At 37.5% G+C, this 13,526-nt stretch overlaps 2 protein-coding genes across 7 annotated transcripts in view; one reads left to right on the plus strand and one right to left on the minus strand.

Annotated features, from left to right (window-relative positions):
* The window catches only part of NDUFAF2 (NADH:ubiquinone oxidoreductase complex assembly factor 2), a 200,701-nt gene extending 187,762 nt beyond the window's left edge, over window positions 1-12,939 (minus strand). The window contains exon 1 of one of the 3 annotated variants that reach the window (XR_012092766.1): window positions 12,704-12,935. Coding sequence is in view for 2 of the 3 variants with exons in the window: in XM_073014746.1 (XP_072870847.1) it covers window positions 12,704-12,830 (127 nt within the window). In the remaining variant the exon portion in view is untranslated. Of the gene's footprint in view, window positions 1-12,703 lie in introns of all 3 variants that reach the window. The other 2 variants (XM_073014746.1, XM_007973461.3) reach the window with 2 other exon arrangements.
* A 75-nt stretch (window positions 12,940-13,014) lies between these two features.
* ERCC8 (ERCC excision repair 8, CSA ubiquitin ligase complex subunit) overlaps window positions 13,015-13,526 on the plus strand; it is an 83,007-nt gene continuing 82,495 nt past the window's right edge. For 2 of the 4 annotated variants that reach the window (XM_007973485.3, XM_007973511.3), the window contains exon 1: window positions 13,015-13,154. In XM_007973485.3, coding sequence (XP_007971676.1) covers window positions 13,078-13,154 — 77 coding nt within the window. In that variant the 5' untranslated portion in view covers window positions 13,015-13,077. The remainder of the gene's footprint in view (window positions 13,155-13,526) is intronic. The other 2 variants (XM_007973494.3, XM_007973502.3) reach the window with 1 other exon arrangement.

Raw genomic sequence — 13,526 nt, forward strand, 5'->3', positions numbered from 1 at the left:
CCCTATTTCTCATAGGCAACTAAAACTTTCACCTACTACTGACAGTCTTAAGCTTCCCACTAGCAGGGGCTGAAAGTGAAGGAGCCCTTTATTGAGTACAGTTCTACTAAAGTAATTCTACCACAGCACTATGAGGAGCTACTGGCCTGTAATATTCACTGGGGTCTGTCTGGGTACAGACAGCTAATTTCAAGTAAATTAAGGGCTATACTGCAAAAGACATCTAAGGAGAGTCATCAGGAATCAGAAAAACAGTTTTTAAAAAGATAAAGGGAGACTCTGTAGAGACTTAAACTGTAAAAAAATAAAAAAATAAACAGATCAGCTAATAAACAGAACATTATAACATTATAGGACAACCAAGAAAATGTGAATGGCTGGATATCTGATGATATTAAGGGATTTTTTTATTTCTATATATGATGATGATGTTATTGTTACATTTAAAAACAGGAGTGCTTGTGTTTAAAAGATACATACTGAAATGTTTATAGGTAAATTGACAAGATGCTTCTTACCTGCTTCAAAATAATATAGGAAAGATAACTGGGGGTTAGGAAGAATATGATATTTAACCACAAGTATAACTGTAAAAAGTAAGTTTTAGGTATGTGGAGGTTTGCTTTCTCATTCTCTCTACTTCTCATGTTTGAAATATTTTAATTCAATCATTAAAAATAAATAAAACAGTGATTCTCAAGTTAAACCAAAAGGTAAAATCCAACTAATATTCTTAAAAAGGAAGCACAAAAGGTATAAAACACCCTTCAGTTATAAGCAAAATTCTATTTCTGATTAGCAAACCTCAATTTTAAATTATCAGCTTTAAAGTTTGGTTAATACATCTTTTGATCTGGTTTCTCAAAAGTGTTTGAGAACTTCATATTCAAAAGCCAGCATTTTCTTTTTAACTAAAAAACATAAAATATAAAATTCAGGAGATGATATTATAATGTTTGGCACACTGAAAATCCAAATATATGTGTGTCTAAATATACCCACATAGAAATATATAAAGTATAGAAAATAAAGTTTGGCAGTAAATGTTTTCATAAAAACCTCAGCATAAATTTTTCTTGGCTCACAACTTTTATAAATGTATAAGCAACACTTTAAAAATTGAGATAACTTATGCAAATCAATGTGATGTACCACGTTAACAAAATGAAGCACAAAAACTGTATGACCATCTCAATAGATGCAGGAAAAGCATTCAACAAAATTCAATTTTTTCATGATAAAAATTAGTGTCAGGTATAGAAGGGATGCACCTCAACATAATGAAGGCCATATATGACAAATCCACAGTTAACATTATATTCAAGAGTGAAAAACTGAAAGCTTTTCCTCTAAGGTTAGGAATGAGACAAGGATGTCTACTCTCACCACTCCTATTCAAAAACAGAAGTCCTAGCAAGAGCAAGTAGGCAAGAAAAACAAATAAATGGCATCCAAATTAGAGAGGAAGAAGCCACAGATGACGACCTTACATATAGAAAGCCCCAAAGATTCCACATGCAAAAAAAGCTGTTCAGACTAATGAATGAATTCCGCAAAGTTGCAGGATACAAAATCAATATAGAGGCCAGACATGGTGGCTCATGCCTATAATCCCAACACTTCAGGAGGCCAAGGCAGGTGGATCACTTGAGCCCAGGAGTTCAAAACCAGCCTGGGCAACATGGTGAAACCGCATCTCTACAAAAAATACAAAAATTAGCTGGGCATGGTGGCACATATCTGTAGTACCAGTACTTAGGAGGATCACTTAGGCAAGGGGGACAGAGGTTGCAGTGAGCTGAGATCGCGTCAGTGTCCTCTAGCCTGGGTGACAGAGAGAGACTCTGTCTCAAAAAAAAAAAACAAAGTCAACATACAAAAATCTATTGCATGTCTACTATCAACAAATTATCTGAAAAGGAAATTAAGAAAACAACCTACTTACAATAACATCAAAAAAGTAAAATACTTAGGAACACACTAAGGAAGTGAAAGACTTATACACTGAAAACTATAAAACACTGATGAAAGAAATGCTTTAAAGCAGACACGAATAAATGCAATGATATCTGATACGTTCATGGACTGGAAGAATTAATATTGTTAAAGTGTTCATACTACCCAAAGCAATCTACAGATTCAACACAATCTCTACCAAAACTCCAATTATTTTTTTCCAGAAATAGAAACAACAATCCTAAAATTCATATGAAATTACAAAAAGACAGAGTAGCCAAAACAATTTTAAGCAGAAACAGTAAATCTGGAGGCATCACACTGTCTGATTTCAAAATACATTTAAAAGCTACAGTAATCAAAACAGTATGGTACCAGTATAAAACCAGACATGTAAACTATTGGAACAGAAGACAGAACCTAGTAATAAACCCACACATGAGGGGAAGTGAGTTTTGACAATTATGCCAAGAACACACAGTGGAGAAAAGATAATCTCTTCAAATAAATGGTATTGGGAAAACTAGATATGCACATGCAGAAGAATGAAATTGGACCCTTATCTCACACTGTATATAAAAATCAACTCAATATGAATTAAAGACTTCAATGTAAGTCCTTAAACTACAAAACCCTTAGAAGAAAACAGGGTAAAAGCTTCTCGACATTGGCTTTGGCAATGATTTCTTGGATATGACACCAAAGCACAAAAGCACAAAAAGCACAAAACAACAAAAGCAAAAATAAGTCCGATTACATCAAACCAAAATACTTGTGCAAAGCAAAGGATACAAAGGCAACCTATGGAATATGACAAATATTTGCAAACCATATCTCATAAAGGATTAAAAACCAAAATATATAAGTGACTTCTATGACTTAATAGTAAAAAAAAAACCAAACACATTGATTTTAAAATGGACAAAGGAACTAACAGGCATTTCTCCAAAGAAAACATACAAATAGCCAACAGGTATATGAAAAGGTTCTCAATATCACTAGCCATCAGGGAAATCAAGTTAAAATCACAATAAGCTATCACCTTATGCTTGTTAGGATGGCTACTATTAAAAAAAAAAAAAAAAAAAAAAAAAGACAGCAGAGCACGGTGGCTCACGCCTATAATCCTAGCACTTTGGGAAGCTGAGGCGGGCAGATCACTTGAGGTAATGAGTTCCTTGATATTTAACAGGAAGAATTTCTAAAAGACAAAATTAACAGATGAGAGGAAAAAGTTGTATTTTCAGATACCTAAAATTTTCTAAAATCGAGTACATAGTATATATGTTAGCTAGTCTCAGATTTCAAAGAACAGTTACGCTCAAATTATATCAGGTAACCAGGGAATACTATAAAGATACAGGAAGAAAGATGACAAACTCAACAGCTGCAAAATAGAGAGAACTGGAACATGATTTAGGACACAGCAATACCTATTGTGGTCTAATAGGAACCTTTTGACATGCTTGCCTCCCTAACTTCTTAGAAATGAACATCTATTGATCCCTAATTATTCTCATATTTTCTTCTCTCTAAGTATTATATCTATGAGTTTAAATTTCAACAGAAAAAAATTTGACCATGTTTGGTCTGTTACCAGCCAATACAGAATGCCTATTTGGGGCAGAATTCTCACACCCAGTCACATCATAGGTCTTTGGCTATCTTACAGCTAATCACTTGGGACCAGAGACATGGATATGGGTATCATGATGACCTGTAAAGCTGGAACTAGTCCAAGTTACCAGCTACCTTCTCTAAAATACACAGGCAACCCTCAAAAAGCACCACAGACAATCTTCCAGTAAAAAATTTCTCACTTATATCACTAGAAATAATGATCTAGAACATTTACATCTGTGTCTACGTATTCTTCATTTTCACGGAAAGGATAAATTCCTTTGTTTGTTGTCAATATGGCACATACAAAGTATGTGTGAGTATCTGAAATAATTTTATACCTACTAAATTTGAAAAAAACTTTTACTATTAAAGCTAAGATACTTTTATTCAATGTAATCATGCATTTTAAAATATATATTCATAAATACAGTAAACCATAGCATTAGGTCACATTAAAAACATTTACCAAAGCCCACATTATGCATATACTGTTCCTCAATTCACAGGCTTCTCCTTTTAAGCTCACACAGAATTTACTGCTTGCTTTTCTCTAGACATTTACTCACCGTGTCTGCAGTAGAAACTATACCCAACAAATACATCAACCAAATGAGGACAGAATAAAAATCTTTTCAGACATTCAAAGACTCAGAAACTTTATCCACCTTGAACCTCTTCTCAGGAGGCTACTGAAGCATATATGCTACAAAACTGTGGTGAAAGGCCCAGAATCCAGAGAACAGGATATCCAGTAGAGGGAAGAGGAAAGGGAATTATGGTCTCTGTGTAATGAATTCTTTCAGGTACTGTATGTCTGAAAAAATCTTCATTTGCCTTTGTTTTAACAAGATATTTTTGTTCTGTACAAAATTATAGGTTGACAGATTTTCTCTTTTGGTACTTTAAAGATATTGTTCCACTGTCTTCCAGCTTATATTATTTCTTTTAAAAAACCTGATCTCATTTTCATCTTTCTTCCTCTGCAAGCAATGTGTCTTTTTCACTAGCTCTATAAAGATTTTCTCTTTATCAATGGCTTTCAGGAATTTGATGATAATATGCCTTGGTGTGGTTTTCTACACTTTTTTTTCTTTTTTTGGAATCTTTGGATGATTTGGGGTCTGTAGGTTTATAGTTTTCATCAAATTTGGAATATTTTTGGCCATTATTTCTTCAAATATTTTTGGTCTCCAAAATGACCTTTACCTTTCATGGTATCCAATTACATATATTAGGCCACTGGAGGGTATCCCACAGCTTGCTAATTGCTCCTTTTTTTCTGGTCTTTTTTCTCTCTGTGTTTTATTTTGGGCAATTTGTATTATTATCTTTCAATTATAAATGTGTAAGGATCTAACAATAGGTATTGAAAATACATGAAGTAAAAACTGATAGAACTGGAAAGAGTAAAAGATAAATGTGCACTTATATTCAGAGACGGTAACATACTTTTTTCAATAATTGATACAATAAGTATAAAGAAAAATCAGTATGAATATAGACAGCTTGAACAACTCTATCAAGCAGCTTGGGCTAATTGACATTTACAGAACATTCAATCCAAAATAGCAAAATAGATAATACATTTTTCTCAAGCACAAATAGAACATTTACCAAATCACACCATACTCTAGGCCATACAACAATTTACAGTACATTTAAAATAACTGAAATCATATAAAATATGTCCTCTGAATATAATGGAATTAAACTAGAAGTCAATGAAAATCTCCATCTAGAAAATCTCCAAATATTTGTAAATTAAAGAACATACTTCTAAATAAATACATGGGTCTTATAGGAAAAACTAAATAAGAAAATATATTAGTTGCATGAAAATTTTAAGATAAAAATTTGTGATATGTGGCCAAAACAGTGCCTACAAGACATTTTAACATTAAAAATGTATATTAAAAAATAAACAGCTCAAATTATGATCGCAGTGGCCACCTTAAGAAACTATAAGAACATATAAAACCAATTGAAAGCAGAAGAAAACGATGATGATATATGAGAAAGCGCTAAGTCTGAAACCAATGCAGAAAAAACTTACAGAGAAAAATCAGTGAAACTCAAAGCTAATTCTTTAAAATGATCAATAAAATTAACGAACCACACATCAGATAGGCCAAGAAAACAAGAATAGCCACAAATTATCACTTCAGGAAAGAAAGAGAGGATATCACTGCAAATCGTACAAACGTTAAAAAGATAATAAAGATATATTACAACTTTACGACCGTAAATTCAACGTATTAGATAAAAGGGCAAACTACTCAAAAGATAAAAACTACCAAAACTCACCTAAGACAAAATAGATAGCCTGAGTAGTCTTATACTTGTTAAAGATATTAAATTTGCAGGTTAAAAATGTATTATCTTTGAATTTTTAATTCCAGCCTTCCAACAAGGAAAACTCCAGGACCACATGGCTTCACAGGCAATTTATATTTAACATGTAAGAAATAAACAATACAAATTCTTCACAACTCTTCCAGAAAATCCAAAAGAAGGAAACAAAATTCAACTTACTTTATAAGGCCAGGATTAACCTAAAAACAAACTTAGAAAACACATTAAGAGGAAGAAATGAAGATCCTGAAGAAAAACAAAATTCTTCAATAAAATGTGAGCACATCAATCCAACAATATATAAAAAGGATGATGTATCATGACCAAGTGGAGCTTACATGACAAATGCAATATTCAAGACATTCAACAATCAATCAATGCCAAATGAGTTTAAAACTTACGTCCACTCAAAAAAACTGCACAGGAATATTTATAGCAGCTTTATTCATAATCACCAAAACTTGGAAGCAACCAAGATGTCCTTCAATATGCAAATGGATAAACAGTGGTTCTAACCATACAACAGAATATTATTTAGCAATAAAAAGAAAGGAGATGGTTGGGCACAGTGGTTCACGCCTATAATCCCAGCACTTTAGGAGGCTGAGGCAGGCAGATCACCTGAGGTCAGGAGTTCAAAACCATCCTGGCCAACAAGGCGAAACCCCGTCTCTACTGAAATTATAAAAATTAGCTGGGCGTGATGGTGGACACCTGTAATCCTAGCTACTCGAGAGGCTGAGGCAGGAGAATCACTTGAACCTGAGAGGCAGAGGTTGCACTGAGCCAATATCACACCACTACACTCCAGCCTGGGCGACAGAGTGAGACTCTGTCTCAAAAATAAATAAATAAATAAATAAAAAGAAAGGAGCTCTTATGCCACAAAAAAACATGGAGGAAACTTAAGTGCATATTACTAAGTGGAAAAAGTCAGTCTGAAAAGACCACATACTGTATGACAGCAACTATATGACATTCTGGAAAAGCCAAAACTAGACACAGTAAAAAGATCAGTGGTCGCTTAGGGGTTTGGTAGCAGGAAGGGAGGAAATGAGGGTACACTAATGTAAGATATTAACAATGGGAGAAACTGCACTGGGGGAGAAGGAGTATCTGAGTAGTTTCCACTCAATTTTTCTGTAAACCTAAAATTGCTCTAAAAAATAAAGTCTATTAGTTTTTAAGAGTCCATCAGTATAATTCACCACATGATCATTCCAACAGAACCAAAAAAAAAAAAAAAAAAACAGCAAGCAAGCATATGACAAAATTCAACATCAATTCATAAAAGAAAGTGCTCAGCAAATGAGGTACTGGGAACTTTGTTAATTTAATAAAAGGTATCTTAAAAATTATAGCTAACACCATACTTAACAATGAAAGACTAGTGGCCGGCGCGGTGGCTCAAGCCTGTAATCCCAGCACTTTGGGAGGACAAGGTGTGCAGATCATCTGAGCTCAGGAGTTCGAGACCAGCCTATCCAACATGGTGAACCCCCATTTCTACTAAAAATAAAAAATTTAGCCAGGCATAGTGGCACATGCCTGTAATCCCAGCTACTCGGGAGGCTGAGGTAGGGGAATCGCTGGAACCCAGGAGGCGGAGGTTGCAGTGAGACGAGATCACGCCATTGCACTCCAGCCTGGACAACAGAGTGAGATTCCATCTTGGGGGGAAAAAAAAAATGAAAGACTGAATGTTTTTCTTCTAAGATATGGAACAAGAAAAAAATATCCATGCTCACCACTCTTATTCAACATTATACTGGAGGCTCACCCAGGGCAGCCAGGCAAGAGAAGGAAAGGAGAACGCAAATAAGTTAGAAAGGAAAAAACAAAACTGTCTCTATCCACAGTTGATATAATTAACTACAAAGAATGTCCAAGAATCTGCAAAAAGCTTCATTCAAAAACTAGTAGGTGAGTAAAATAGGTTGCAAGACACATGCTCAACATGGAAAAATCTATTGTACTTCAATATATTAGTAATAAAGAATTAGAAATTAAGTTTTTTAAAGCATCATTTATAATAACAATACTTTATAATAAATGTAACAAAACATAGCACGACCTCTATGTTGAAAACTACAAATCAGTGATAAATTTTTAAAAATGATCAAGTAAAAGATCTCTATGAATTAAGTCAAACTGACTTTGACATTAAATCCCATTCTCTTAAGTGCTACATTATCCAATTTGTCTCTCTTGAGTAGCAAAAACACTTTGTGAGGCTAGGTAGGTACCGTTATTTCCGTTTTATAGAGTAAGCTGGAGCTGCTATGGTCTAGCACACACACTCTTAGGTATGTATGTACTCATGGAAAATGAAAACTTATGTCCACACAAAATCCATACGTGAATGTTTCTTGCAGCTGTATTCATAATCACCAAAAACTGCAAGTAACTAAACTCAAATGCCCGTCAATGAGTACAATGAACAAACTGTGGTATATCCATTAACATGGAATACTAATCAGCAGTAAAAAGGAGCAAACTACTGATACACGTAAAGAATCTCAAAGGCATTATGCTGAATAGAAGAAGCCAGGTTCAAAAGGTTACATATGGTATAAGTATACATGTGGGACAGTCTCAAATGGAAAAACGTATAATGGCAGAGAACAAATCAGTGGTTGCTGAGGTCAGGGATGAGGAAAGATTGTGACTACAAAAAGTTAGCATGAGGGAGTTATTCAGGGTGACAGAACTGCTCTGTATCCTGATTTTGGTGGTGGTTATATGAATCACATGTGTTCAAATTTAAAGAACTGTACACCAATTTTAAAAGTTAATTTTACTCTATTTTAATTTAAAAATAGAATCTAAAAAAACCAACTAATAGCAAACAGAAAAACTAAAGAAAAAAAAAATGAGATACCACAACCACCTACTAGAAGAACTAAAATTAAAAAGACTGACCATACCAAGTGTTAATAAGGATGTAGGACAACTAGAAATCTCACACACTCCTGGTGGGGAGGTAAAACGGTACCACCACTTAGATAGTTTCTTAAGAAGTTAAACATACACCTAACAAGTTGACTCAGCCATTCCATTTCTAAATATTACATCAAAAGAAATAAAAGCATATGTCCATACAAAGACTTACACATGAATGTTCATAATTTATTTCTAATAACCCATAACTAGAAACAACCCAAATATCTATGAACAGGTGAATGGATAAACAAATTATGGTATATACATACAATGGAATATTACTCAGCAATAAAAAGAAATAAACTACTGATAAACACAAAAACATGGATGAATCTCAAAATAATTATGCTGAGTGAAGAAACTAAAAAAATAAAAAAAGAAAAGCAGAATATGTGCTGTAGGCTTCCATTTAAATAAAATTCTAGCCAGGCGCGGTGTCTCACACCTGTAATCCCAGCACTTTGGGAGACCAAGGCAGGCGGATCACAAAGTCAGGAGTTCAAGAGCAGCCTGACCAACATGGTGAAACCCCGTCTTTACTAAAGATACAAAAAGTTAGCTGGGCAGGGTGGCACGCATCTGTAATCTCAGCTACTCGGGAGGCTGAGGCAGGAGAATCACTTGAACCTGGGAGGCAGAGGTTGCAGTAAGCCAAGATCACGCCACTGAACTCCAGCCTGGGCGACAGGGTGAGACTCCATCTCAAAATAAATAAATAAAAACAAAAAAATAAAAATTCTAAAAAATACAAACTAATGTATAGTGTCAGAAATCAGATTAGTGCCTGTCCATGGAAGCAGAAGCATAAGGCAGGACTAGAAAAGGGCACACACAACAAATTGTGGATAGTGGATATGCTATTTTTTTTTTTTTTTTTTGATACGGAGTCTCGCTCTGTCGCCCAGACAGGAGTGCAGTGGCGCCATCTCGGCTCACTGCAAGCTCCACCTCCCGAGTAGCTGGGACTACATGCGCTGGCCAACTCACCCGGCTAATTTTTTGTATTTTCAGTAGAGACAGGGTTTCACCGTGTTAGCCAGGATGGTCTGGATCTCCTGACCTCGTGATTCACCTGCCTTGGCCTCCCTAAGTGCTGGGATTACAGGCGTGAGCCACCGCGCCCAGCCAATTTTCTTGACTGTGTTGACGGTTTCACAGATACTACATATGTCAACTTACCAAATCATACATTTGGAGCATTGGCCATTTTTTGGTCAATTCTACTTCAATAAAACTCTCAAAATGCAATTGCAATTATGTAAGAAAATATACAAATGAGTGAGAATATGTAAAAATAAAATATTCATGTTATTTTAGAATAGACATGACTGTTAATTTGAAACTTCAATGATATTGTATCTCTATAGAAATGAATGATACAAACATTGGTATAAATGTATTTTTTTGTTGTTTTTTGGGGTTTTTGGTTTTTTCTTTTTTTTTGAGATGGAGTCTCACTCTGTCACCCAGGCTGGATGGAGTGCACTGCTGTGAAATCAGCTCACTGCAACCTCTGCCTCCCAGGTTCAAGTGATTCTCCTGCCTCAGCCTCCCGAGTAGTGGGGATTACACCCGCATGCCAGCATGCCTGACTAATTTTTGTATTTTTAGTAGAGATGGGGTTTCACCATGTTGGCCAGACTGGTCTGGAACTCCTGACCTCAGGTGATCCACCCTTGGCCTCCCAGAGTGCTGGGATTACAGGCAAAAGCCACCGCACCCAGTCATAAATGTATTTTTTAATGGGCAAAAGATTTGAACGATACTTCACCAAAGATCTGTAGATAGCAAATAAGCACATGAAAAGACTGTCAACATACTCAGGCATTAGGAAAATGAAACTTAAAATCACAATGAGATACCACTATACACCTATCAAAATGGCTAAAATAAAAATAAAAACACACCCAAAAATCAGATAATACTAAGTGCTGGTGAGGGTATGGAAACAACTAGAATTTTAATGCATTGCTGACAGGAATACAAAATGGTACAACCACTTTGAAAAACAGTTTGGTAGATTCTCATAAAGTTAATCATACACTGATCACACAACTCAGTAATCCCACCACGAGGTATTTACCCAAGAGATATGAAAACTTACGTTCACACAAAATCCTGTATGGGAATGTTTGTAGAGGCTTTTGTCACAATCACAGAAACTGGAAACATCCTAATGTCCTTCAGCTTGTGAACAGATAAACTGGCAAACCTATACAATGGAATACTACTGAGCAATAAAAAGGAACAACTACTGAAGCATGGATGAATCTCAACTACATTATGCTATGTGAAGCAAGCCAGGCTCAAAAGTCTAAATCCTGTATAATTCCATTTATATGATATTCCAGAAAAGGCAAAACTATAGGCCCATAAAACACATCGGTGGTTGCCAAAGGGTGTGGGAATGAACTACTAAGGAGTTAGAGGAAATTCTGATGGTGATGGAATTATTCTATTACTTGAATCCAGTGATATTACTCTGTACTTATTTGTCAAAAACCATAAAACTGTACACCATAAAGGGTGAATGTTACTGTATGTAAATTATATTTCAATTTTTAAAAAACTCAATGTGACAGTTTGCATATTTTTTTAATTTTACTGACAACTTATGGAAAAGAAACATCTCTCTGCTTGCAATCTGTCAAGAAATACTTAACACCATGCTAGGTTATTTGTAGGCTTTTTGTGTGTGTGTGAGAGAGACATATTCCCTGCCTGACAAAGGAGCTCATTGGGGAAACAAGACTAAATATTAAAATAAGTTACAGAAAAAGGCTAGGCAAAAAAAATAAATTAATAAATTGAGTGATAAATCATAGAATACATTTTATATATGTGGGAAATGAATGGCACATAATTTTGGAAAGGTCTTAGTGCTTCTCAACATTACTGATCTTATATTATCTCTAATTTTCAAGTGAGGATGATGAGACTTGGAGAGGACAAGTACTTTTTCCGTGATTCTCGAGCTATCAGGTGTCAAAGCTGAGATTCTAACCCACCCCTTTTCGCCCAAAGCCTGACATCTTCTGCATGCGGCGATGGAACAACAGAGAAGAGGTTACGACGGCGGCTACACAGTGTGATTTCAATGGACAGCAACGCCTCCTTAGTCCCCAAACAACCCGCTCAACTACTTGGCACGAATCCTACACAGAAACACCATGATTAGTGCCAAGTTTCTTAAATTGAACTCAATGGGGTCTTGGAATGTAAACTCCAGAGAAAGGAATCAGCGAGCCTTATGGGGATACGGACCCACTTCTGACAAGTCTTGGTAGTGAGGAAGGCGCATGGGGCCAGCGCCGGAGCCAGGGTGCCACCGAAAAGGGTAAACACCAAGAAAGAGGACACCCGAGGCCCTGAAGATACTCCTCTTCAATTACACCACTCAGCTCTGGGTCACAAGGCGGGGCACAGCGTACGAAAAACCTCTTCCCTGGCCCTTCCTAGCCCCTTTGGTGAAAGATTTGCGTGGACTTTTCCCCGCCTCCGTCGCCGATCCAGAGCTAAAACTGAGGCTCCTCTACCGGCGTGGCTGGGAGGAAAGTGATGTGTGCCTTAACAGCGCGAGCAGCCCGGGGCACGCCGGGGGAAAGCGCTGGGTCGTAGGGACCGCGGACGCACGAGGCCGGGCCAAGGCGCCCAGAGCCGGGCCGGGTAGGGCTCCGATGGCAGAGTGAAGGGGTCGACAGGGGCCAGCGAACTCCAGAAATTCCCTCCGGTGACACCCTAAGTGTCTCATGATGCGTTAGTTGACTAGGGGCTCTCACTTTTCCCTCCTTTACTGACCACGCAATCGCTGCCCTCGCCCCCTCCTCACCTCTCCAGTTCTTGTACTGCGGGATGCAGTAGTATTTGTTCCCGAATTGGTCCGTGCCCACGTGCTCCTTCACTTCCCTTGACAGCGATCTCCACAAGGCGCGGAACAAATCCTGAGACCAACCCATGCCGTCCACCCAGTTTCCAGCGCTGCCAGCAGCAGGATCCGCAGTAGGAGCAATGCTCCAGCACCCAACCCAGCCCACTGAGGCGGAGAGGTCAGGCCGGCCTCCATCCTGGAGCCCTTCTAGTAACGGCGCTCACCATTGGCCGGATATATCACCGCCTGACCAATGGGAGACTCTGCTGTTCCAGTCCCGCCCCTGAGTTCTGTCATGGCGACGTCCAGTACTCCAGCCGGTGTGAGGACACGCTATGCTGGGGTTTTTGTCCGCGCGACAAACGGGTTTGGAGGACCCTCTTCGCCTTCGGAGAGCAGAGTCAACACGGAGGTAAAGAAAACCTTACTTTTTGACTAACAGGCCAGTTAGAATCTGGACCAATAACTGTAAACTTTGCCCCACACTTTCCCGTCTCATCGCTCTCCTGCCACCAAACTCTTATTTACCCTCTAATGCGGTGTGGCTTGCGAAAATAGGATCCCTTTTATTTACTGGTAACAACTTGCAGGCGAGGGGCGGCGCGGGGCGGGGGTGGGGGGGGGTTCACCTGCGGGCTCAGATGAAGATACTATAAACCTAAATAAGGATACTTCGTTGTACTGTATTCCTTCTCTCTTGTTACTGGTAAGAATAACTGCCCTCCAAGTACTCGTTCATTCAGTCTGCATATTTAGTGAGTTCCTACAGTGTGTCAGGCAGCCT

Source organism: Chlorocebus sabaeus, chromosome 4 (genome assembly GCF_047675955.1).
Source record: "Chlorocebus sabaeus isolate Y175 chromosome 4, mChlSab1.0.hap1, whole genome shotgun sequence".
In the NCBI taxonomy this organism is placed as follows: domain Eukaryota; kingdom Metazoa; phylum Chordata; class Mammalia; order Primates; family Cercopithecidae; genus Chlorocebus; species Chlorocebus sabaeus.